Source organism: Protopterus annectens, chromosome 4.part0 (assembly GCF_019279795.1).
Source record: "Protopterus annectens isolate FY-2018-M chromosome 4.part0, PAN1.0, whole genome shotgun sequence".
Taxonomy (NCBI): Eukaryota; Metazoa; Chordata; order Ceratodontiformes; family Protopteridae; genus Protopterus; species Protopterus annectens.
This window is the reverse complement of record NC_056733.1, coordinates 969242661-969268341: the sequence shown is the minus strand read 5'-3', so window position 1 is coordinate 969268341 and position 25681 is coordinate 969242661. Positions and strand designations below refer to the sequence as shown.

Genomic DNA, 25681 nt, shown 5'->3' with positions numbered 1-25681 from the left:
GTTTTTCAGCCGGAATAACACATTTCCGGCCAGTACAGTGGATCTGTGCAACCGCAACTTGTTGCCTACCCTGCTTAAGGTGGAATGCTGAAATCTCAGGGCTGCTAGCACCATTAGGAATGGAAGAAATCCCACGGTCCTCCTTAGGAGATCCAGAGCATGGCAAGAGTCGAGAATTCACAATGGAGGGTTGTGAAAGAAGCTCAAGTGAGCCGAGTGAATTCCCCTTTTAACTCAGCAACATCCCTTTTCACTGCCAAAATTTCAGCATGTTCCCCAGAGTCCAAAATAGGGGAAAGCTGAATAGAATGATCGGACTCCATGACAACCAGCACCTTCAAAAAACAAACTCATGAACCAGAAAAAAAGTGCAATAGTGCTTGAAGAAAACCATGAAACCCAAAAAAGCACTATTCGTTGTGAGTCCAATACTTTCTTTATTTTAATACCAAATTAAGCGCTTTCATCAGTTGAAACTTGACTTCATCAGAATTGGTGATACTTGCTCTACCAATGGTGAAATTTAAGCAGTGCCTCCAAGACCAGTCCTTCTTGTCTCTTGCTATTAATTACATTGCATTTCTGTCTCACGAGGTGTACTCTTGTTTCTGATGTTCTGGATAAAAAGAGATGGCAGCATATTACAGAGCTGGGGTGACCCACAAGTGTGTGCTCACCCCCACAGTGAACAGACAACATGTCAGTGCTCACCCCCATAGTGAATAGATGACATGTCAGTGCTCAACCGCATAGTGAAAAAACATGTCAGTGCTCACCCCATGGTGAACAGACAACATGTCAGTGCTCACCCCATAGTGAACAGACATGTCAGTGCTTACCCCATTAGTGAACAGACAACATGTCAGTGCTCACCCCATAGTGAACAGACATGTCAGTGCTCACCCCCTTAGTGAACAGACAACATGTCACTGCTCACCCCATAGTGAACAGACATGTCAGTGCTCACCCCCATAGTGAACAGACAACATGTCAGTGCTCACCCCATAGTGAACAGACAACATGTCAGTGCTCACTCCCATAGTGAACAGACATGTCAGTGCTCACCCCCTTAGTGAACAGACATGTCACTGCTCACCTCATAGTGAACAGACATGTCAGTGCTCACCCCCATAGTGAACAGACAACATGTCAGTGCTCACCCCATAGTGAACAGACATGTCAGTGCTCACCCCATAGTGAACAGGCAACATGTCAGTGCTCACCCCATAGTGAACAGGCAACATGCCAGTGCTTACCCCCACAGTGAACAGACAACATGTCAGTGCTCACTCCATAGTGAACAGACATGTCAGTGCTCGCCCCATAGTGAACAGACAACATGTCAGTGCTCACCCCCATACTGAACAGACAACATGTCAGTGCTTACCCCCATAGTGAAGAGACAACATTTCAGTGCTCACCTCCATAATGAACAGACATGTCAGTGGTCACTCCCGAAGTGAAAGGATAACATGTCAGTGCTCACCCCATAATGAACAGTCAACATTTCAGTGCTCACCCCATAGTAAACAGACAACATATCAGTGCTTACCCCATAGTGAACAGACAACATGTCAGTGCTTACCCCCATAGTGAACAGACATGTCAGTGCTCACCCCCATAGTGAACAGACAACATGTCAGTGCTTACCCCCATAGTGAACAGACATGTCAGTGCTCACCCCCATAGTGAACAGGCAACATGTCAGTGCTTACCCCATAGTGAATGGGCAACATGTCAGTGCTCACCCCCATAGTGAACAGGCAACATGTCAGTGCTCACCCCGATAGTGAAAGGTTAACATGTCAGTGCTTACCCCCATATTGAACAGACATGTCAGTGCTCACCCCATAGTGAAAGGATGACATGTCAGTGCTCACCCCATAGTGAACAGGCAGCATGTCAGTGCTCACCCCATAGTGAACAGGCAGCATGTCAGTGCTCACCCCTTAGTGAGCAGGCAACATTTCAGTGCTCACCCCCATAGTGAACAGACGACACATCAGTGTTCACCCCATAGTGAAAGGATAACATGTCAGTGCTCACCCCATATTGAACAGATAGCATGTCTGTGCTTACCCCCATAGTGAACAGACGACATGTTAGTGCTCACCCCCATAGTGAACAGACATGTCAGTGCTCATTCCCCCATAGTGAACATACATGTCAGTGCTTACCCCCATAGTGAACAGACAACATGTCAGTGCTCACCCCATAGTGAACAGACAACATGTCAGTGCTCACCCCATAGTAAACAGACAACATGTCAGGGCTCACCCCCATAGTGAACAGACAATATGTTGGTAAAATATTCCTTAGTAAGAAATAATACATTGCCATCATACATTCTCAGTTTTCCATTCCCAATCTTCCTTACTGACAAGTATCGCACATCAGATACTTGGTTAAAGGAGCTAAACCTTCATCAGCAAACAACTGAGACATGTTGCCCTGATAGACCCGTATCCCCTTGTACCCCTCACGTGTGGAATGAACTTCCACCACATGTCAAGCACAGTAGTACCCTTGCCACCTTCAAAGTAAACCTAGATAATTGGATGATCAGTCACAAATTCTCTTCTGGTCTGTTTTGTCTTGCCCTCCTTGAGACTGCAGGGAACCTTTGAACAGAGTTTTTGGCTAGGCTTGAAATGGTCTGCAGATCACTCACCTAATGCTTACCTATGAACTTATGAATCTATTAAACTATTCTGCCGTAAAAAAACAAGTTAGATCTTTCACCCATGTGAATCAGTGACTCACTGGTAAAATGGAATTTAAGTAAAATATTTTTTCAGAGATAGGCTGAAAGCAATTTAAATAAATGCTACAAATGTTTATGATTGTTCAAAATATGTTTTTGTTTAGACATGGACTTCACAACTAAAATGAAATTTAAATTAAAAACGATTCTGAGTGATAACCTGGAAACAAATGCTACAAATTATCATGAAAACAAATTACTGACAATTTGTTATGTGTTTTAGTCTAGGCATGGAACATGATGGACAGGGAAATCGATGTGCTGATGAGGTCCGAATGGGAAGCATTATGGCTCCTTTGGTGCAGGCGGCTTTCCATCGATTCCACTGGTCTCGCTGTAGCCAACAGGAACTAAATCGATATCTGCAGTAAGTGAAAAGAATTGCAGTAGCATCAATTCCTCATTACTGACATTTGCTTTATCAGTAAAGACGTTTCTAAAGACATAGTATAGGAAAGAGTGTAGCAAACATACCTTCAGCAGTCCTGTAATATGATACCTTATTAAGGAGGTGATAAAAGCTGGAGAAGAGGATTTGCCTACAGTGGTTTATTTCAGAAGTTCACAGCAGTAAGATGTAAGGGCTACCCCCCACCCTCCACACACACACACACACACACACACACACACACACACACACACACACACACACACACACACACACACACACACACACACACACATAAACATCCCAGTAACCGTGGTGGCACTGGGACAGAGGGAAAGTACTGACTGAACAAATGCTGCAGATCAGTGAACTATATTTAATGTTATTTAAAAGAACTTAAAGTGGTGCAGGCTACTGCAGATACCAACAAAAACTCTACCCATAGTAATACATTTCAGCTTGCTTCTGAATATATCACCTTAGGACAGCACAGAGTGGCAGAATTCCCCATTTTTCTATGCATTGTCTAGAAAATAAGGCCCACTATCAGAATTTCAGCAGATGTCCAAAACCCTTCTTATGGCTTCAAATAATTACAGTTTTGTTACGTTTTTAAAAGTTATAGCAGCTACAAGAATCACATTTTAGCCAACCATATGAGAGAGAGTCTTTGAAAATGATTTGGCAAACATAACTTCATTTCCGTCTTCTATACATTTGTTGAATCATGACAACGGACACATTTTCAAAAGCAAATTGCATCCATGTACAGTGTGAACCTTATATGTTTCTAATACAGTTCACCACACCTATATGTTTGAAAGTGGAATTTAAACATACATTTCTGGAAAAAATGAGTAGAAATGACTGCTTTGTTGCAAATATAAATAAAACCCTTCTTTCTGGCTAAGAATTTTGCAGACTAGCTTACTTCCTTCTATGAAGGTGAGAGCTTATAGCTGATTATATTAGCGGGGATGTGAGGGATATTCCCTGTTTCTGAAAAAACTATCATCAGATAATTTGTGAAAATATAGACTTCATTTGGAAAGCTGCTATGGCTTTTGGTAAACACCTTCTTTGGAAAGTTGCCGTTAATTAAACCACTCCAAGCCTTCATCAAGACCATGTTTGGTAAACATTGCAGCATACACTGATATAGTAGTGTCTGACATTGCTTCGGCACTGAAATCTATAATGAAATCTCACCAGGAAAATACACTATACTTTAGGTGGTGAGAATTTACAGGCAAACCTGACACTGCTCCACAAAACAATATGTGAACATTGAAAAACATTATGCTTGAAGGCTTTGACTATTACAAATGATTTGGGGAGGTTTATTTTTTGAGCAGTTATTTCCTGAGTTTTTTCCTCTATCTTTGTCTAGCCTCTTATTAATGTGCTCAGTTTTCCTTTAGCAGCATTTTATTGTATCTTTCAGTTCATATAGTCCACCCAGACAACCAAAATGTTGTGTTCCTATGCTGGATTTTTTTTTTATTAATTTAAACATTTTCTAATCATAAGTTCCTAAGTGTCAGTGTTGAGGCATACTGTCAGTTAAAGAGCACCGACTCCTTGAAACTTGGATCGTAGGCCAGTTTTCCTGCATGAACATCCAAATTATGTATAAACTGATTCAGGTTCTGAGAAGAGCTCATGTTGTACAGTTGTTCAATGCAGTGGGATTAAGCTCACGTTGTACAGTTGTTCCGTGCAGTGGGATTAAGTTCACGTTGTACAGTTGTTCCATGCAGTGGGATTAAGCTCACATTGTATAGTTGTTCCATGCAGTGGGATTAAGCTCATGTTGTATAGTTGTTCCATGCAGTGGGATTAAGCTCACATTGTACAGTTGTTCCATGCAGTGGGATTAAGCTCACGTTGTATAGTTGTTCCATGCAGTGGGATTAAGCTCACATTGTATAGTTGTTCCATGCAGTGGGATTAAGCTCACATTGTACAGTTGTTCCATGCAGTGGGATTAAGCTCACATTGTACAGTTGTTCCATGCAGTGGGATTAAGCTCACGTGGGATTAAGCTCACGTTGTATAGTTGTTCCATGCAGTGGGATTAAGCTCACATTGTACAGTTGTTCCATGCAGTGGCATTATATTATCATAGCATTATTGAATCACTTTCTTTTTTCATCTTTTTGCCAAAAGTGTTTCACTGGTTTATGTAGTAGTAGACAAAAGGCAAATGTCTGTTTATTTCTTCGTAATCAGCATAGCCCTGTTTTATAGGTTCATACTAGGCTATCTGCCCGAGGGCATTTACAAGCCTAGCCCATCGTTTTGTGGCTTAGGCCACCCCTTTAGTATGGGGAACTATACCCATTATTTTTCTGTGCCTCTGTCGAGCAGTGACACTGAGGTAATCCCTGGGGTATATCTGCGATCTCCCATCCATTGGTCAAGATTTCTCTTGAACAAGGCCAGCGAGGTGCTCTGCCTCACATGTACCGGGATTTTGTTCCACAGCATAGGGAGTCTTTGGGTGATGAATCTATCCCTCCAGCACGTCCTATTAATAGCCGTGTCAAGGTTTAAGTCTCCGCCCTTGTGGCTCTGATGGATCTAGATTTTTTGAGGTGAAGCATATTCATCAAATCTGGGTTTGACATGGCCTTGTATGTTAGGCAAAGGTCACCTCTGAGCAAGCGGTAAGCGACTGAATAGAGCTGGAGTTCTTTCAGACGGGCAGCATAGGACAGATTTTTGAGACCCTTTATCCTTTTGGTGAGGAACTTTTGTGGCCTCTCCAGCTGCTGCAAGTGTCGGGTCAGATACATTCCGAATGGGGCATTGTACTCAATCATTGGTCTGATGAGTGATGAGTAAAGGGAGACTATGAACTCCCTTGATCTAGATGAGAATCCCTTCATGATAAGGTGGGCAATGTAGAAGGTCTTCCTAACTACTTTAGCTACATGGGTGTCGAATGACAGACTACTATCAACCTGGGTCCCCAGGTCCCTGATAACTTCTTCTGTGCTCAGTGGATTGCCACCTATTTGGTAGCTAGGGGTAACCTTGTTTTTCCCGAAGGGTATGACTATGCATTTTTGGCATTTAACTTTAGGCCGTGGCTCTGGCACCAGTTATCCGTTTCTGTGAGACCCTTCTGAAGGATATCTGTGTCAGATGTGTTTTCTACTATGGCCCAGTTTGCAGTCATCTGCAAACTTTGTCAGCCATAACCCTCCTGTGTTTGCTTGTACTGGAAAAGTAGATGCCAAACAAGAGTGGGCCCAGGACTGAGCCCTGTGGGACACCACTTGTGACAGGCTTTGAGTCTGACATGGCGCCAGCAGCTCTGACCCTGTGGGTTCTGTCACTCAGCCAGTTTGCAACCCATCTTGTGATGTATGGGTTGACATTTAAGCTGATGAGTTTTTCAATGATACCCGAATGGGGTATTGTATCGAAGGCCTTAGCCAGATCGAGGTAGGCTGTATGGACTGCCTTTCCCTCATCAATGGCTTTGGTGACTGTTTCAAAAAGTCAACCAAGTTTAAAAGGCATGATCTGCCTTTGACAAAGCCAAACTGGGTTGGATCCAAAGTCTGCAAATTCCCTATGTCTTTATTTATGAGGTCCATTATGATCCTCTCCATGGCTTTGCAGATAAGGCTTGTCAAGCTAATGGCCGGTAATTTCCAGGGTCGGTGGAGGCACCGCCTTTGTGAAGTGGTACCACAGTTGCAGTGCGCCACTCCTGGAGTGCGTATCCAGAGGTAAGACTTTGATTAAACAGCTGTCCTAGCTGTGGGTTTAATTCCTCATTGAGTTCATGGAGCACACAGCCGGGGACACCATCAGGTCCCATGGATGCTGTGTTTTTGCTTTGGAGAGAGCAGTTCTCACTTGGGCTGGAGATGTTTGGGGGCTGCAATCGTTTGGTATAGATATCTCTCCTTTTGGGGAGGGGGAGAAGTTTGCACTGAACCTGTCAGCCAGTATGTTGGCAATGTCTGTAGGATCAGTAATCTTCACATCATTTTGAACTAGCTCTGAGCATATCTGGGAGTTTCCTCCCAGGTTTCTAACATAGCTAAAGAAGGCCTTATGATTGTCTTTTGAGTCTTTAGCTATTTTTCTCTCGAAATTTGCTTTGGATGATTTTATGAGAGCTCTTAGTTTTTACTTATAGTGATCAAGGGTGTCTTACCTTTTAAGGATTTTGCTCTATCTTGTAGTAGCTTCCTCCTTTTGTTGTAGAGTTTGTTTATGGCTGGGGTCCACCAGACTGGATGCTTGCCTTTGGTACAAAGAGTCTTTGTTTTGCTTGGGATTGCCTTATCCATGCAGTCCTGCAGGTGCTGGTAGAAGGCATTTGTAAGTGATTCAGCGGCTTGAGTACTGTTTTCCACGGCTCGGGGCCTTAAAGGAGACCACACTAGTCTTTAGAAGTGTGAAGTCGGCTTTTGAGAAGTTCTTTACTGTGGTCTTTTTTATTTCAGGTGGGGGTGGGATGAGGACCTCCAGCGAGATTAGTTTGTGGTCTGATCTCACCAGTGAGGGGTACACCTCCGGTGTTGAACATTGTGCTCCCATGTTCGTGATGATGAGATCAAGTATGTTATCTCCTCTTGTCGGATGGTGACTAGTTGTTCCATGGCATTTGAGTTTATGAATTCCAGGAACTTTTGGGCTAGGGTGTTTGGGCTTGAGTAGTGTTCCCAGTCTATATTAGGGTAATTGAAGTCACCTAGTATGATGGTGTTTGGTGATACATTTATCCCCTCTAGTGTTTTCAGGAAGGCCATGTGAGGTTCCTGAGTTTGTGAGGGTGGCCTGTAACATGCTACAATTTGCAGAGCAGTCTTGCCTATGGTTAATTGCACCTGGATGGTCTCCGATGCATCGTGCGTTGCCACCAGTCTTGAGGTGTGGGTGTCCTTGATGAATATGGATACCCCTCCTTTCTTGGTATTGTCCAGATTTTGGGGCCGGAACGCATGATATGAGGTAAAACCTGATAGCGGCGGGGTGCTCTCAGGAGCCTTGAACCAGGTTTCTGTCACAGCACAGACATCGATGTTCTCCATACTGAGAAGGGCCTCGAGTGCGTGCATTTTGAGATTTAGACTTCTGGCATTGAGCAGCATTACCCTTAGTTTTTTTCCTTTTTGTGTTCTAGGGTGGTAGCTTTAGAATTTGAGCCTTGCCTAAAAAGGCACTATGGGGGTGGCAAGAGCCTTTGCCAATATCCGGAATCCCAGGGTGACAGGTGCAAGCCGTCCCTTGCGAAGCAGCGTGGCTTGTCCAGCATGTCATCCCAGGCAGACAGACACTGGATCCCCTTTGAATGACACCAGTGTTTAAGCCAATTGTTAAAGCTGATCATCTTATCTCTGTATTGTGGCATCATTCTTGGTGAAGGTAGGATACTGCTCAAGGTCAGGGTCATACCTGTCTGGGCTACATAATCAGAGAGCTCCTCAATGTCTCTTTTCATGTAGTCCAAGGAGGTGCGTCTCAGGTCGTTTACACCAGCGTGGACAATGACTGAATCATATTTGTACCTGCTGTTGAGAGACCTGAGTGCTTGCGTTATGTGGCGGATTCTAGCGCCTGACAGGCAGCTTACTGTGACCTTCTCCTTACTCAGTCTGGTGAGCGGGGCGGCAGTGTGTCTGACTATGGAGTCACCAATGACTAGTGTGTCTGGCATTGTGTTTGGCCTTAAGGGCTGTGACTGTTTGACACTCTGACTGTGAGGTCTATGTGTTGCAGGTGTTGTGTTCTGAGGTGGTGGTTGTTTGGGTGTCTGCTTTGGTGGCCTCTGCTGTTTTGGTAGATTTTTGATCAGAGCCTCTGAGTATGTCTTTGTGTGTTTATGTGTATGATTTGAGGTTGTAATGGTAATATGTGAGACTGGGTCTATAGTGTGTGTGGTAACCTTCTCCTCCTGACTGGTCTTGCCAGTCCTATGTTGAGAGAGCTCAGCCTCCAGTTTGGCCGTGTAGTTGCATCTCTCGCATGTATTTGTGTTTTGTGGGAGGAGGAGAGGGTTGTCTGTGTACATGAGGCAATTGTAACATTGCCTCAATATTCCCAGGTTCACCAGCTGAGCAGGAGAGGACACTAGCAACTGATCCCTCGACATGCTAGAAGGAATAGACAAAAAACTTTAAAAAGATTCCGGGGACGTGGGTGACCGAGAAATGGGGGTTGCCTTTTTGGGGTACTATCTATGACAAGAGTGCCGTATCAAGGTAATAAGTACTGTAGGAGCAAGTGCTACGTTTAACAGATAGAGAATAGTCTACTTGGAGTCAAGTAGAGATGATCTTTTAATTATAGGATACGCTGATTAGATCAGTAGTATAGTTCGAGGAAGGTAGTTTTAAGGGAAAATTTGAAGAGTGGACTTTAGGTAGCCCGAATAGTTTAAACCTGCTTAACCGGCGCTGCCCTAGTGTGCAACAGTAGCAACTCAGCGCTAAATCGGGCTAAATCGCGCTAAAGCGTGCTTTATAGCAGGCGGCTGGAAAAGACAGGAAATGACCCAAATTGGCCAACAAACCACAAGTCACTGCCCTAAACCACTCCTCCGAGGACAAATGAAGGAGTTATGGAAATGACCCCTAGTGGCCAATAAAACTACAGTTTCAAGTCAGTAACCACCTCTCCGGGGCAGGGAAGCTGCTCAATGTTAGTCACTCCCACTGATAAACACAGAGACCCTCCTTCAGCCCAAGCAAAATGGCCTCACAGAAACTTTCAAACAGTTCAGGAACAGCAAGCCTGTAACTGAACTTTTTAACTCTCAGAAAAGTGGGAAAAAGCAAGATTTTTTTTTTTTTGTTTTGTTTTTTACAGAGATAGCAGAGGTTCACAAGTAATATCAAGTTATAACAGTGCAGTAAATGACCCCACACAAGAGTGCTAGGTCAATGAGAGAAAATATGCAAGTTTTAAGAAAAAACGATTTAAAATTAAGTGCAAACAGGAAATTCAGCAAACAGCTTTTGGTTGTGCTCTAAATACAGCTACTAATACAGAAATCAAGTTTAACAAGCCAGAAAATGCTCAAGCTAGGCAGCTATGCAGAAAAACTTAGCAAATAAACAGAGAAAAATACTTAAAATCTCAAAAGTGGCTCCTTCTTCTCTCAGCGTTTTTCCTCTTGAGGGTGCTTCACCAACAGCCAACAAGCCTGAAAAGACGCTCAAACCACGAGGCAACTAGGTTTTAAGAGAGGAAGATGAAGGAGTTATGGAAATGACCCCTAGTGGCCAATAAAACTACAGTTTCAAGTCAGTAACCACCTCTCCGGGGGGCAGGGAAGCTGCTCAATGTTAGTCACTCCCACTGATAAACACAGAGACCCTCCTTCAGCCCAAGCAAAAATGGCCTCACAGAAACTTTCAAACAGTTCAGGAACAGCAAGCCTGTAACTGAACTTTTTTAACTCTCAGAAAAGTGGGAAAAAAGCAAGATTTTTTTTTTTTGTTTTTGTTATAAAATATACTTTTGGTTTTGCTTACATTTCATGCCTTCTTTTAATTTTATTTCCTCTTGGTGTGAATTGTGTTCTTCTGCTCTGTTGTCTGAGTACAAGGAGAGAGAAGATATTTTGATTTTGAATTTTACTAAAAGGTATTCCTGTGGTAGCGAGGCACTAGCTTTATTTACTTTTCACTTAACTTTTCAGGCAAGCAGAGGCAAAGCTACCTGGGGGGCATGTATTCATTTATGTGTGCCATTCAAGTGAGAGGTCATGAGATCCCATGTGATGCAAAGATGTCTTAGCACAACATAAGTGATCAGCATTCAACGAGTGGCTGGCAACGATATAAGATTAAATAAGTTTAAATAAGTTATTTGTTTGAAATTAAGTCGTGGGACTTAAATAATGTACTTATTATCATTTGTACTTGTTTTAAAAATTGATACATGCATTGTTTAGCCCAACTGTAGTTCTCCTTACTGTTAAAGAAAAATGTAATTTATCAGCATTGCAAATGCAAGATTTATAGTCCTGACAATGACATAATTTTAATTTTTTAAACAACAGTCTGCAGCTATTGTGTTACTTTGGAAAACATTGAAGCCCAAGCTAATTAGACTAACAAAGGACTTTAGTAGGGCTACAGCTGATAACAGAATGTGTGTGTGTGTGTGTGTGTGTGTGTGTGTGTGTGTGTGTGTGTGTGTGTGTGTGTGTGTGTATATATATATATGTGTGTGTGTGTGTGTGTGTATACACACACACACATATATATATATATATATATATATATATATATATATATATACACACACACACACACACACACATATATATATATATATATATATACACACACACATATATATATATATATATATATATATATATATATATATATATACACAGACATACACACACACACACACACATATATATATATATATATATATATATATATATATATATATATATATACACACACACACACACACACACACACACACACATATATATATATATATATATATATATATATATATATACACACACACACACACACACACACACACACACACACACACACACATATATAGATAGCTATATATTTATGTGTGTGTATAAGTATATACTATGGCTTTAGCAATCGTAACTATGTCAGATCACTAAATCACGCAATCAGAAGGTAACAAAATGAGAACACTGACACCAACTTGCTCAACCAATGTCAAACATCAAGTCTTCTGAACTGCACAGACACAGAACAAGTGCAACAGGAGTTGGGGGGGGGGCAAGTCCAGGTGTTCGAGCAAGTCTATGTCAGTATTCTCTTCATGCGATCTTCTGGTCTCATGATTTAGCGATTCAACATTGTCACAATCACTAAAACCACAGTAAACCTGTGTGTATGTGTATATATCTATATATGTATGTCTGTAGGTATATTAGTATAATCACGTGTGGTACTTATTGTTGTAATACTGTTTTATATTCACTTGTCATAGGATCATAGGAGGTTACTAGGCTAATGGCCCTAGGGCTCTTACAAGCTTAGCCAAGTACAACCTCTGTTCCCAAGAATGTCAAGGTATTAAGTGGAACTAGGTCAGGGACTGCTGCCCTTGTCCAAGAGAGACACAGGTGAAACTCCCGGGGTGAATTTGTGGTTTGCAATCCAGTCATCCAAGTGACACTTAAAAAGGGTCAGCGAGGTGCTCTGCTTTACCTGAATTGGAAGTTTGTTCCGGAGGAGAGGTAACCTCTATGAAATATATCTGTCTGTCCAGCTAGTCTTGTTTATGTCGCAAACTAGGTTGAGTTCCCTAGATCAATGCATCATACACCATTTGATTTTGAATGTGCAGCATTTTCATTAGAGCAGGATCTGAGACTGCTTTACATACAAGGCAGAGGTCATCTCTGAGTAGTCTGTTAGACACAGAGTATATGGACAGTGATTTCAGTCTGTCAATGTGTGACATGCTGAAGACCCTGAATTTTCTTTGTAGGAAACCTTTGAGGTCTTTCCAGTTGCTGCATGTTCCTGGTAAGACACATACCAAAGGTAGCACTGTACTCTATTATTGGCTTGATGAGTGAGGTGTACAGTGTGGTTATAACCTCTTTTGTTCTGGATGCAGTGCCCTTACTTTTGAGGTGGGTAACGTAAAAATCTTTCTTACCACTGTGGAAACGTGGTGGTCAAAGGAAAGGCTGCTGCAAACCTGCATGGCCAGATGTCTTACCACTGATTGCATGCTTAGGGTATTGTTATTAATGTGGTAATCTGCAGGGATGTCACCCTTGCTGAAGGGGATTATAATGCATTGTTTTGCATGGCTTTGTCACCAGTCATTTGTCTGTGTAAGTCCCTCTTGTAGGAAGTTGATGTCATTTGGGGACTCGATGACTGCACCCAGTTTGCAGTCATCAGCAAACTTTGTCAGCCGTAAGCCTTTTGTTTTTGACCTGTACATCCAAGTAGTAGATTCCAAACAACAGGGGCCCCAGCACAGATCCCTGTGGAACACTACTGGTTACAGTTCTCCTGGTAGAGGTAGTCACCTATTTTGACTGTGTGGGTTCTATCAGTGAGCCAGTTTGCAACCCACCTGACAATGTACAGGTTGATCTCCAGCTGGGAAACTTTATCAATGATGCCTGAGTATGGAATATTGTCAAAGGTCTTGGCCAGGTCCACATAGGCCATATGCATGGATTTTCCTTCATCCAGGGCTTTGGTGACTGTCTCAAAGAGGTCTGCCAAGTTCAAGAGGCAGGCTATCCCTTTAACAAAGCCAAACTGGGTCAGGTCAAGCATTTGGAGGTCTCCTGTATCGTTGTTGCTAAGGTCCGTGATTATTCCTTCCATGGCCTTGCAGATTAGGCTGGTCAGGCGTATGGGTCTATAGTTCCCAGGTCTGTGGAGGCGCCTCCTTTATGTAATGGGATGACAGTTGCTGTTTTCCATTCAGCAGGTATAAAACCAATGCTTAGACTGTGGTTAAAAAGAGTACCCAGTGGTGCAGCTAGTTCCTGTTTTAATCCATTTAGAACACAACATGAGATATTATCAGGTCCCATAGAGGCTGTCTTTTTGGCTTTGGAGAGAGCATTTATGATCTGCTTCTAGGAGCTAGTAGGTGGAGGACAGGTGGTAGGGATGCTTTGGGGGATATATGGCAGGGACAGGGGGAGAACTTTTCACTGAACCTGTCAGCTAGCAGGTTGGCTATTTCTGTGGGTTTAGTGTATGTGGTGCCATTAACAACCAATTCAGCACAGATCTGGGTTTTTCTTTTAAGGTTTCTGACATTGCTAAAGAAGGCCTTATGGTTATCCTTAGCGAAGGAGGCTAATTTGGATTCATAGTTAGCTTTAGAATGCCTTATGAGGTGTCTTATCTGCTTGGTTAAACCAAGGAGGGAATGCTAAAAGTTCAGATACCATTCCTGTGATAATACCAGTAAGGTTGGGGGCATACTGGTAAGTTTGGGGTGTACTGGTAAGGTTAGAAACATACTGAAAAGGTTGGGGTGTACTGGTTATGTTGGGGGCATACTGGTAAGGTTAGAGACATACTGGTAAGGTTGGGGCATACTGGTAAGGTTAGAAACATACTGGTAAGGTTGGGGAATACTGGTAAGGTTGGGGGTGTACTGGTTAGGTTGGGGGTGTACTGGTAAGGGTATGGACATACTGGTAAGGTTGGGGGTGTACTGGTGAGGTTAGAGACATACTGGTAAGGTTGGGGCATACTGGTAAGTGTAGGGACATACTGGCAAGGTTGGGGGCATACTGGTAAGGTTGGGGGCATACTGGTAAGGTTGGGGGTGTACTGGTAAGGTTGGGGGCATACTGGTAAGGGTAGGGACATACTGGTAAGGTTGGGAGTGTACTGGTAAGGTTGGGGGCATACTGGTACGGTTAGGGACATACTGGTAAGTTTAGGGGCATACTGGTAAGGTTGGGGTGTACTGGTAAGGTTAGAAACATACTGAAAAGGTTGGGGTGTACTGGTTATGTTGGGGGGCATACTGGTAAGGTTAGAGACATACTGGTAAGGTTGGGGCATACTGGTAAGGTTAGAAACATACTGGTAAGGTTGGGGGAATACTGGTAAGGTTGGGGGTGTACTGGTTAGGTTGGGGGTGTACTGGTAAGGGTATGGACATACTGGTAAGGTTGGGGGTGTACTGGTTAGGTTAGAGACATACTGGTAAGGTTGGGGCATACTGGTAAGTGTAGGGACATACTGGCAAGGTTGGGGGCATACTGGTAAGGTTGGGGGCATACTGGTAAGGTTGGGGGTGTACTGGTAAGGTTGGGGGCATACTGGTAAGGGTAGGGACATACTGGTAAGGTTGGGAGTGTACTGGTAAGGCTGGGGGCATACTGGTAAGGTTAGGGACATACTGGTAAGTTTAGGGGCATACTGGTAAGGTTAGAGACATACTGGTAAGGTTAAAAACATACTGGTAAGGTTGGGGCATACTGGTAAGGTTGGGGAAGTACTGCTGGAGGGAAAGTATAGGTATTCCAGCATTTTAGAGGGTTGCCGAATTTATTTATTTCTGTTATGGTTTACATTTCACTTGTTGCCTGTATTGGTCATGTGTTATGGTAGTTGACATATGTTCCACATATGCAGAATCTCATTAGTCAGGACTTCAGGATGAAGCCACGATGCTTATTCTAAGTTCTGCTGCGAACTGATTCTTTTTTGTCGTGTTGTTTGCTCGTCTTTAAATAGGGTTTTACAGTACATCATCTGCTGAACGTGTTGCTCTGATCAGCCAATAATGCTATACAATTTATGAAGTATTTTTCTGATGCTAATACATTTAATGGAACCTTTTCACGGTTATGACCTTGTAGAGCTACTAATGGGAGCAAACGAAGGTTCACATCTGTTTTGCTTTCTCACTCATAGTTCTCCCATTCAAAATGACTGTTAATCACTTATCGTTCGAAAGACCTACGTACTGCAGTTTTAGGAGGTTGTACTGTTACTATTGTTTTTATAACTAAATCTTATTAATGTATGTAATTACATCTTTATCTTGTAATCTTGTGAAATTGTGTAGTTATTTGGCATTTATAACTAAACTGAGTATTCAATATATGACTCTGAACAAGGCACTTAACCAGCGAGTGCTGTCAGGTCAGCCCTGAAAGTGGGCAGTTAAGTAAGCATATCTGGTTAAGAAAATAAATAAAAATAGTTCTGTTTAGCAGTTGAATATACAATATCTCTATGTCCTGATATGCTGTTTCCTGATATCCATTATGTATAACATCTTTACACAGTTGCACTCATGCTGCACTCAGCATGTTTTATGTTGCATAGGTGGTCCGTACAGTGTTGCAGTGGTTGTCATCACTGCGTCACAGCTATACATTCTCTTGTTCATTTCCTGGCTGAGGTTCATTTTGTGTCTCTGTGTGCAAATGAGTTTCTGTTAGTTCCTGTAGTTTCCTCTCACATCCTAAAGCCACGCCTTTAGGTGAAATATCAGTCCTTTAAAATGCCCAGTGGTATGCATGCAGAGTGCGTGTGTATGTGTGTGTGTGTGTGTGTGTGTGTGTGTGTGTGTGTGTGTGTGTGTGTGTGTGTGTGTGTGTGTGTGTGTGTGTGTGTGTGTCCATGTGTCCGTGTGTGTGTGATCCTGTAATAGACTGTGTCCTAGACATGCAGGGGTCTCTTCCTTCTGATCATTGCCTTTTCTTTTTGGGAATGACCATTGATCCCCCGTGATTATGACTATAATAAAGTACGTTATGAGAGTAAGAACAAATGTTATACAGGATATACCTGTGTACCTTTTTAAATTGCTGAATACAGTGTTTTGTATATTCCATAGGCAGTGAAATGGGATCTTATGGATGACAGCACTCTCCTGGTTAGGTGAGAGATTAAATAGATAAATGTTATTTATGTTAGACAGCTTTTAGAGCTAGTAGAAGGCTTCCTTGTTTTCTCTTTCTAAACACTGTTAATATGAGAAGAAAAGCAACCTAAGATTGTAGTTTATCTTCTTTCTTTGTTAATATGATCATCGTAGCACTAGTGATTAATCTGTCCCTTCATCCCTTTACCTTAGGCTTCATGTCCCTTAAGTGATAATATATTATCTGTCCATATGTGTCCTTTGCAATATGTAAATCTTCATTTTATAAGTAAAAGGTATACCAGTGTATGTAGAAATCAAATGTAACTGCTATTAGTAATGCATTATTAAAATGTGATTGCAAACTGGGAGCCATTTTTGATTCTCCAGCTGATGTAGACATTCTACAAAAAGGCCTCACTGACACCAATGACTGGTGCCAGAACCATGGCCTTAAGCTCAATGCCAGAAAGTGCATTGTCATTCCCTTTGAGAAAAATGTGGTTCCCATGAACTGCCACATAGGCAGTAGTCCAGTAAACACCCAAGGTGTGATAAGAGACCTGGGGACACAGTTTGACAGCAACCTCTTCTTTGATAACCACATTGTCACTCTAGTCAGAAAGGCTTCTATGTGGTACATCTCATTACAAAAGGTTTCTCATCCAGGTAGAAAGAGGTTATAATCCCTCTCTACTCGTCCCTCATTAGACCTATTATAGAGTACAACGCCCCATTTGGTATGTACCTCACTAGACACCCACAACAACTGGAAAGGCCACACAAATACCTCACTAAGAGGATCTTAGGCCTTAGACACTTGCACTATACAAACAGAATAAAAAAACTCCAGCTATACTCTGTCTCTTATTGCCTAGTTAGAGGCGATCTCTCCTTGACCTACAAAGCCATGTCTGACCCAGAGCTGCTAGATATGCTACACCTAAAGAAATCCCAATCCCTCCATGCCACACGTTCCAGGGACATAAACCTCATTACCACAGTAAATAGAACATGCTGGAGGGACAGGTTCCTAACCGAGAGACTTCCCATACTCCGGAACAAACTTCCCATTCATGTCAAGCAGAGCACTTCAGTGGCCCTCTTTAAGAGAAATGTTGATGAGTGGATGGGCAATAGGAAGTTCACCCTGGGGATCACTTCAGTGGTTTGCTTGATAGGGGCACTGGGAACTAACTTTGGGCGGCATGATGCCAGGGAATCTTCTTGGGCTAGGCTTATATAGGCTCCAGGGCCATTAGCCTAGTACACACCTATGAACCTATAAACAAAACAAATGAAAAATTAATAGGTACTGGAAATATTTGTTGCTGTCACAGTTATTCAGCTATATGGAAAATGGGTCTACTTTGTTTCGTTGAATCTCATTTCACTGAATTTCATTTCACCCCAACCACTTCACTGAAAACTCATGTCCCAGAATCTCATTTCACTGAACTGCAGTTAATATATATGGCATTGTGTAGAGTACTGTAAGGCAAGTAAAAAGCATATGCCCTTTCCCTACTGTAGTGCAATCCTGGAGTTGGGGGGTGGGGGCACATCCCCCACATGGGGGGGTATAGCCCCCCATTTAGTTTGAGTACATATTGTCTTCTGAAGAGAGTTAGTCATTGCTATTGCAGCTATGCATGTGTATTGTTTAAAATGCATTGTTTTGAAGTTTTTGGTAAAATACAATATAAAACAAACAAGGTGGGGGGCTGTGCCACCCAAACTATATATACTAACTCCAGGATTACACTACAGTGGGGAAAGAGCATATATCTTTTACTTGCCTTACAGTACTCTACACAGAGCCATATATACTAAGTTCAATTCAGTGAAATGAGTTTTCAGTAATTTGTCTTTTCAGCAATGTGGTTGGGGTGAAATGAAATTCAGTGAATTGAGATTCAACGAAACAAATTAGACCCATGGAAAATTTATGTTCAGTTTTGTTTGTCATATCTTGAACATTTTTGAATTGAAGCATATGCATCAAAATAAACCACTGAAAACATTTCTGTTTTCGTGTTTTTAAAAGTAACATAGAGATCTGTATAAACATCATTATTTTATTTTACATGGTTAGGGCACTGTTTTTTAAAAGTTTATAAATAAACATGACAGCACTACTGCTAAGACAGTTATTTACTTCAGGAAACATAAAACTTAGGTAAAATGTGTACACTAATACCTGAATCAAAGATGAAGATATAAATTATGTGAATTACTGTTATTATGATTCAAAACAAAGTCTAACTAAGTACTTACATCAAGGAGGACAGTGGAATAAAACCCACAGCTGTGAGCATAACGCTTAATGGAAAGAATGAATATAATGGAAGGAAAGACTATAACATTTCATAACCCCAGAAGACAGGGAGGTTTGCATTTGAGTCTGGCAGTATGGGAAAAGAAATGAAGTTTTGATTTGCTAGTAAGCACTATCTTAGAGTTGTGAGTTTGATTCTGTTCATCTTCATTTGTGTACCATGTGACTGAACCAAGGTGTGTAACCAAGCAGGGGTCCTATCTGACCCTTGAGAGTAATGGATTATTTCTGGTTGCCTTACTTATTTAAGAAATGGACAAAAAAAAGTGCTTGTGATACTGTTATTTGAAATTTGCTAATAACCTTGCAAGTAGAGACAGTAGTAACTGGTACAATACAAAGTACGCATGTAAGAAAAGGGCAAGACATTGGAAAGAAGGCTTTGTGTGACATGAAACATGGTTTCAGCAATGTTGAAATGTTGATACAATTGGCTGTAAGGATTTTTGTATAATATTGAAATATGTGGTTATGTGTGTGTGTGTGTGTGTGTGTGTGTGTGTGTGTGTGTGTGTGTGTGTTGGTCTTTGTGAGCATAAATATGCTTTACATAGACACACACACACGCACGCACACACACACACATGCACACGCACGCACATACATATACACACACATGCGTGCACACACACACACACACGCCCGTGCGCACACACACACACACACACACACACACACACACACACACACACACACACACAAGCAAATGCATGCACATACACACACATAAACACACACACAAACACCAGAAAATGTCTTTGTGTGACTGAAAACATAGTTTATTGGAAATATTCCTGAAACTTCCAATAACAGACCATAAAGAAAGAAAGCAAAACAGTGTGAACATACCTGCATTTGCTTTATCATGTCTTGCACAGTTCTGCAACCTTTCTTCAATAATTCATTTTTACAAGACTAATTACATATTTCATATGTAATTGACTGTCTAGGGTCAAATTCATATGGATAAACACTAAGTGCCTCAGTTAACATTAGCACTTAAATGTAATAGCATTACTTTCACTTTTAAATACCACTTCAATAAATAAAGTTGTCTGCACCATTAAGTCCATAAAACATAAATGTTTTATGTTTAAAAATATTGATTGCCCCATGACAAAGCAATGTATTCATTATATTACCACATAAATATGTTTTAGTAAAAATAATGGAACATTGAAAATTCACTATATCACACTATTAACTTCATTAAAGTGTTTGCCTCAGAGATGGTTTGCTTCCCAACTTTAATGTCCTGCAGATGTTCCAAACTATACAGCTTAATGAAATATCCTTGGTGATACAGGATGCAACAGATCCAAACATGTGCAACAATTTAAATTTATATAACGTTTGTGCAGTGCCCCACCATAAACTGATTTACCTCAGATTGGTTGTGATTAATGCCTAGGGCAAGAAGCCTTTAACTGCTTCACAACAATCTGAAAGGAGCTGTGCACTATACAATAAATAAATATTTATTTATTTTCTTTATTGCTTTTGCTGATCGACAGAATCCATCTCTGCAAAAGCTCCTTTTCAGCACAGGCACAGGAAGAAAAGCTCCACAGAAAAAGTAATTACATAGAGAAAAATGATATTCAGTTCTCTACAAAGAGTAGACGGTAAAGGTATAATTCATGAAGACTCTGTGAGTTGCATACAATATGGAAGCTTCATTATGAAGTATAGAAGAGAAGTAATAATAAGGAAAAAGAAAAAAATTATATTCACATTCATGAAGGTAGTATACATAGCAAACAGCAGTACAATAAGTTCAGAATTATATTTATATTATTTCATTCTAAGGCTTGTATAGTACGCTATGAAGTCCAGTAAGTTAATAACATCACAGCTTATCCCATGTAATAAGAATGTTAGTAGATGAGGGCTTCGTGTACATGAGTAGCTATTATTCCTAAACATTATGCATCATGGAGTAGGGGCAGCATATCACTGAATGGCATTCTAAAGCCCTGCACAGTTCAAAGAAAATAGTACAATAAGTTCCTGTATACAATCTTAGCCAATATGTGATAATGATTTTCTATGCCCAGAGTATATATGCAAATTTCAGTTCCCTCTAGGATTATACACAATTCACAAACACTGACACACCTGAATATGGACTGGTCCCGTACACAATTTACAAACACTGACACACCTGAATACAGACTGGTCCTATCCAGAATTCACAAACACTGACACACCTGAATACGGACTGGTCCCTTACACAATTCACAAACACTGACACACCTGAATACAGACTGGTCCCATACACAATTCACAAACACTGACACACCTGAATATGGACTGGTCCAATACAGAATTTGCAAACACTAACACACCTGAATATGGGCTGGTCTTATACACAGTTCACAAACACTGACATACCTGAATATGGACTCGTCCCATACACAATTCACAAACACTGACACACCTGAATATGGACTGGTCCCATACATAATTCACAAACACTGACACACCTGAATACGGACTGGTCCCATACAGAATTCACACACACCTGAATATGGACTGGTCCCATACACAATTCACAAACACTGACACACCTGAATACGGATTGGTCCCATACACAATTCACAAACACTGACACACCTGAATATGGACTGGTCCCATACACAATTCACAAACACTGACACACCTGAATACAGACTGGTCCCATACAGAATTCACAAACACTGACACACCTGAATATGGACTGGTCCCATACACAATTCACAAACACTGACACACCTAAATACGGACTGTTCCCATACACAATTCACAAACATTGATACACCTGAATACGGGCTGGTCCCAATAAGGTAATTTGTTGAACTACATTGTACATACAAGTGGTGCAGGACTTCTCAGCACTGATATTTTTGTTTCCTTCTGATGTGTTTGCCAGGATAAAGAGATAAGCAGCACATTGGTGCTGTGCTAAAAAAAAAACCTCTTTAGCACTGTAAGAAAATAAAAAAATTCCCTCTGGTGCAGGCAACCCTGCTACCACAACTATACCATCCCCTATCTCACGTAGGGATGCTGCCACCTTCTGCTAAATGGGAATTTAGCGGTCATAGATGCCCTCATTACCGTTACATCATTTATTTATTTTATCATTTGCTGACCAAGCTGGTAACCCTAGGCTAGTGGACTCTTTTCAAGGTAGACCCAAGGTGGAATTTCTATTAGGTTCATAGGTTAGTACTAGGCTAACTGCCCTTGCGAGCCATTTTAAGCCTAGCTAAGTATCCCTTGTGAGAATCGAACCCTGCACCTTGTGCTTCTAAGGCAAACATCTTAACGATTAGGCCACCCTCCCAACCCCATATTACTAGGGAATTTCCCTTTTACTCTTTTTCTTTAAAAAAAAACACGTTTAATGAAGTGTAACTTGTGACATAGGCAAACTTACATTTATATAAAAGTAATGAAACCATATTAACAAGTTCACATTTGCGAACATTATACATCACAAATATGCTTCTATGCAATATAATTAAAACAGCATTATATAAATATTTCAATGACTGCCTTCTCTTAAACATCACTCCTCCTCCAAAACGTCAAATCCTGTCTCCCAGCTCAAAAAATCCTTTTCTTAGTTACACTCCTTTGTGCACCCGGTGTTCCTGATGGAGTGCTCTGTAGGGAGGTTTTAAAGTCTGCCATGTCCTTACATTCCTTGCACATATGCTCCCTGGTACCTCTTTCTTCCCCATTACACCTCTAACATTTGCCATTTACCTGAGGAAAAATTATTTTGGAGTCTGGTTGGGGTATATACTTCCAGGCAAACATCACAAATCTTCTAGATTGTTCTGCATATTTGGGAGCCGTATATATGTCCTCCCGTTGCTTCTTTGTGAATCGGTGAGGTACTCGGTCTTTCCAGTCTTCTCTTGCCTCCTCTGACCGATTCCTGTACTTATTGTGCAATATTTTACATACTCTAACCTTTTTTCAACAGCAGCTTTTGTTCTAGATTTAATTAAAGACTCAGCCAGTGCAGGTGTTTCATTTAGGATCCGCATCCCTTTCTCTTTGTCTATGTTCTGATAGGGGAGGCAGTCTCTGTCCCTCTGTCATTATTTGCTCCCAGTACCTTGGTTCCTTTAACAGTTCCCTCAAGTAAATTCCAGTTCCTCCTTTCCTCTTCTCTGTGCCCATAATTACAGTCATCCCTATCACTAGAATCTCCTTTCTCCATTCCTGTGTCTGTTTAGTTATCAGCGTCAGATCGCACTGAAAAGCTACATTCCATCTTACCATGGCTAGTATGGCACAGAAGGTAAAATCTGCCACTTTATGAATATAATATTAATATTCTGCATGGTTATTGTTATTCTCCTTAAGGATCTGCATCCAAAATCCCATTCTGTCCTTATTTCTTGAATTACTCCCTGCTTTATCATCATCCATTTCTGCTATGAATTGCAGCTTTCTGCTTATGTTACGTATAAGAACCTTACCTGTATAGCTCTAAAATATCCATTCAAATCAGGTAATCTGAAATTTCCTGACCAACTTATCCCATTTGACTCTCGCCCTCTTTCCGTTCCAGATAAAATCCATCACTACTTAATAAATTAGTATGCCCAACATTTCCTCTGGTTGATAAAAGTATGCCTGATTTGTGCATAAAACTAATTGGACTAAAAACATTTTTATTGCTTATATCTTGCTATCTACATCCATAGGCAAGAGCTTCCAGTTTCTCACTTTTTGTATAATCTTTTGTTTAGGCTCTTCCCACATGTCCTTAGCTGTCATAGTGGAATCATTTTTAACCAGCACTCCTAAATACTTAATTTTATGTCCCTTTAAATACAAGTATTGGCTGAATCAATTCATGTGGGGGTATCTAGTTTATAGCTATAGCCTTTGTTTTATCTTCATTAATTTTATATCCCCCAAAAAACCTGGAACTGTCTCAAAATGTTCCACTACACTGAAATGTTTATTTTCTGGTTCCATCAGGTACAATATAATACCATCTACAAATAAAGCCAAGTTTTCTTAAATAACATACCAGTTATATCCTTGAATTTCTGAGTTCCTTATCTTTTTTCCAGTGGTTCTAAATGTAGTATAAGTAACAAAGGACAAAGAGGACACTCCTGCCTGCTTCCTCTGTTTAGATAGTATGTATCAAAGAGGAACCCTCCCACTTTGATTTTTGCCTCCAGTAACTCATATACCCTCCTAATTCACCTTATTATTGTATCAGAGAATGCAAATGCTTCCATTGTCTTTCTCGTAAAATCCCATCTCACTCTATCAACATTGATCCATCTCTATTAATTCCCGTGACTCATCATATATCTTTGTAGTGTCCATAACTTCTTTACATACAGTCTTTACACAGTCCTTTAATGCTTCGTTATCCACCTCAGTTCAAAATTGTAAAACAATCATTTTTTACATCCTTGTCAGCTACCATCAACTCAAGTAGATAGGAGCTCAGTTTAACACCTTATGCAAAGGATGACATGCTCAGGGGCTGTACTGCAGTGTCCGTAATCCAGTCACTGGGAGTAGGAATAGAACCCACATCCTTTTGGTCTTTCAGCACCAAAGGTGACTGTAATACCTTTTGTACCACTGATACTGACATGATGTCTTCATGAAAGTTGTTCTGCCATAAGGCCAAAAGAGCGAGCCCTATTAGGGATCACTTTTAGGCATGATAATGGAGCACAGCACAACCAGGAAGAGCAGTTAGTAACCAGGAACAGCAGTTGGTAGCATATAATGTACCGTATTAAGTAACAAGACAGGCAATCAGTTCTGCATGAAATAGTGGAGCAACCAACGAAAAGGATGCAGGCATGTATTACATGAATACCTGTAGGAGGTTTAGAGTAAGAGGTGTAGCTAGGGTGGGGTTTAGGAGGTGGCTGGCCCAGGTGCTTGGGGATGTGATTAGTAGATAGTGATTAGTTAGTAGTACAATGCTACATTTCTGGTCAGGGCTGATGTGATTCTTCTTGTCTGGTATAAACTGTAGCAAGCAGTCTTTTTTTTCTTCACCAGCATGAGAGGATCTTTTTTTTTTTTCCTCGACTTCTTGTTGAGAGGACATCAGCACTCCTTTGGAACTAGCTCCAGAGAAGTAACTGTTTTGTAAATGCACAAAAAAACAGTGACTTTGTTGTTCAGTACATTTCAGAGACTTAAAAAGATACCTCATCTTATTATATCAGACTGTCATGGTCTGATACTCCCAGATGTGATAGATCAGTGATACTTGGGTCATTTGCTAGAGCTAAACGTAACCTTAATTACTTCTCATGCAAAAACCCAAGCACAAAAAGTGGTTATCCTGTTGAAGGTGCCTAATAGTATCTCATACCTTCTTACCAAGACATTACTTTGCAGTCAGTTTCCAATTTAGGTTCATAGGTTAGTACTAAGCTAACTGTCCTTACCAGTCATTTTTTAAGCCTAGGCTATTATCCCTTGTGAGACTCAATCCCTGTACCTTGTGTTTGTAAGGCAAACACCTTAACCAGTAGGCCACTCTCCCAACAATTTTTTTTAGATTAAGTTATGTACTACCATTCAATGTCCTTCTGCCAGTTCAGAACTTCGCAACACTATAAAATGTAGAAAATTAAATATTCTTACTCAGTCATATAAGCCTCAGAAGTAATCACCACTATGCTATAATAAGCAAGAATAACTGGCTGTAATAACGACCATAGCCACATTTCTATTACACACTTAAACTAATATACAACAGATAAACTTCAAATGAGGAATAGCAGCTTCTCTTTATACATTCAGCAGTACCATGCAAATTCCCAACTCACATACTATCTCTGAA

At 41.0% G+C, this 25681-nt stretch overlaps 1 protein-coding gene across 1 annotated transcript in view; it reads left to right on the top strand.

Annotated features, from left to right (window-relative positions):
• The window catches only part of LOC122799703 (A disintegrin and metalloproteinase with thrombospondin motifs 2-like), a 2689413-nt gene that overhangs the window by 2100154 nt on the left and 563578 nt on the right, over positions 1 to 25681 (top strand). The window contains exon 8 of the mRNA XM_044068936.1: positions 2988 to 3131. Coding sequence (XP_043924871.1) covers positions 2988 to 3131 — 144 coding nt within the window. The remainder of the gene's footprint in view (positions 1 to 2987; positions 3132 to 25681) is intronic.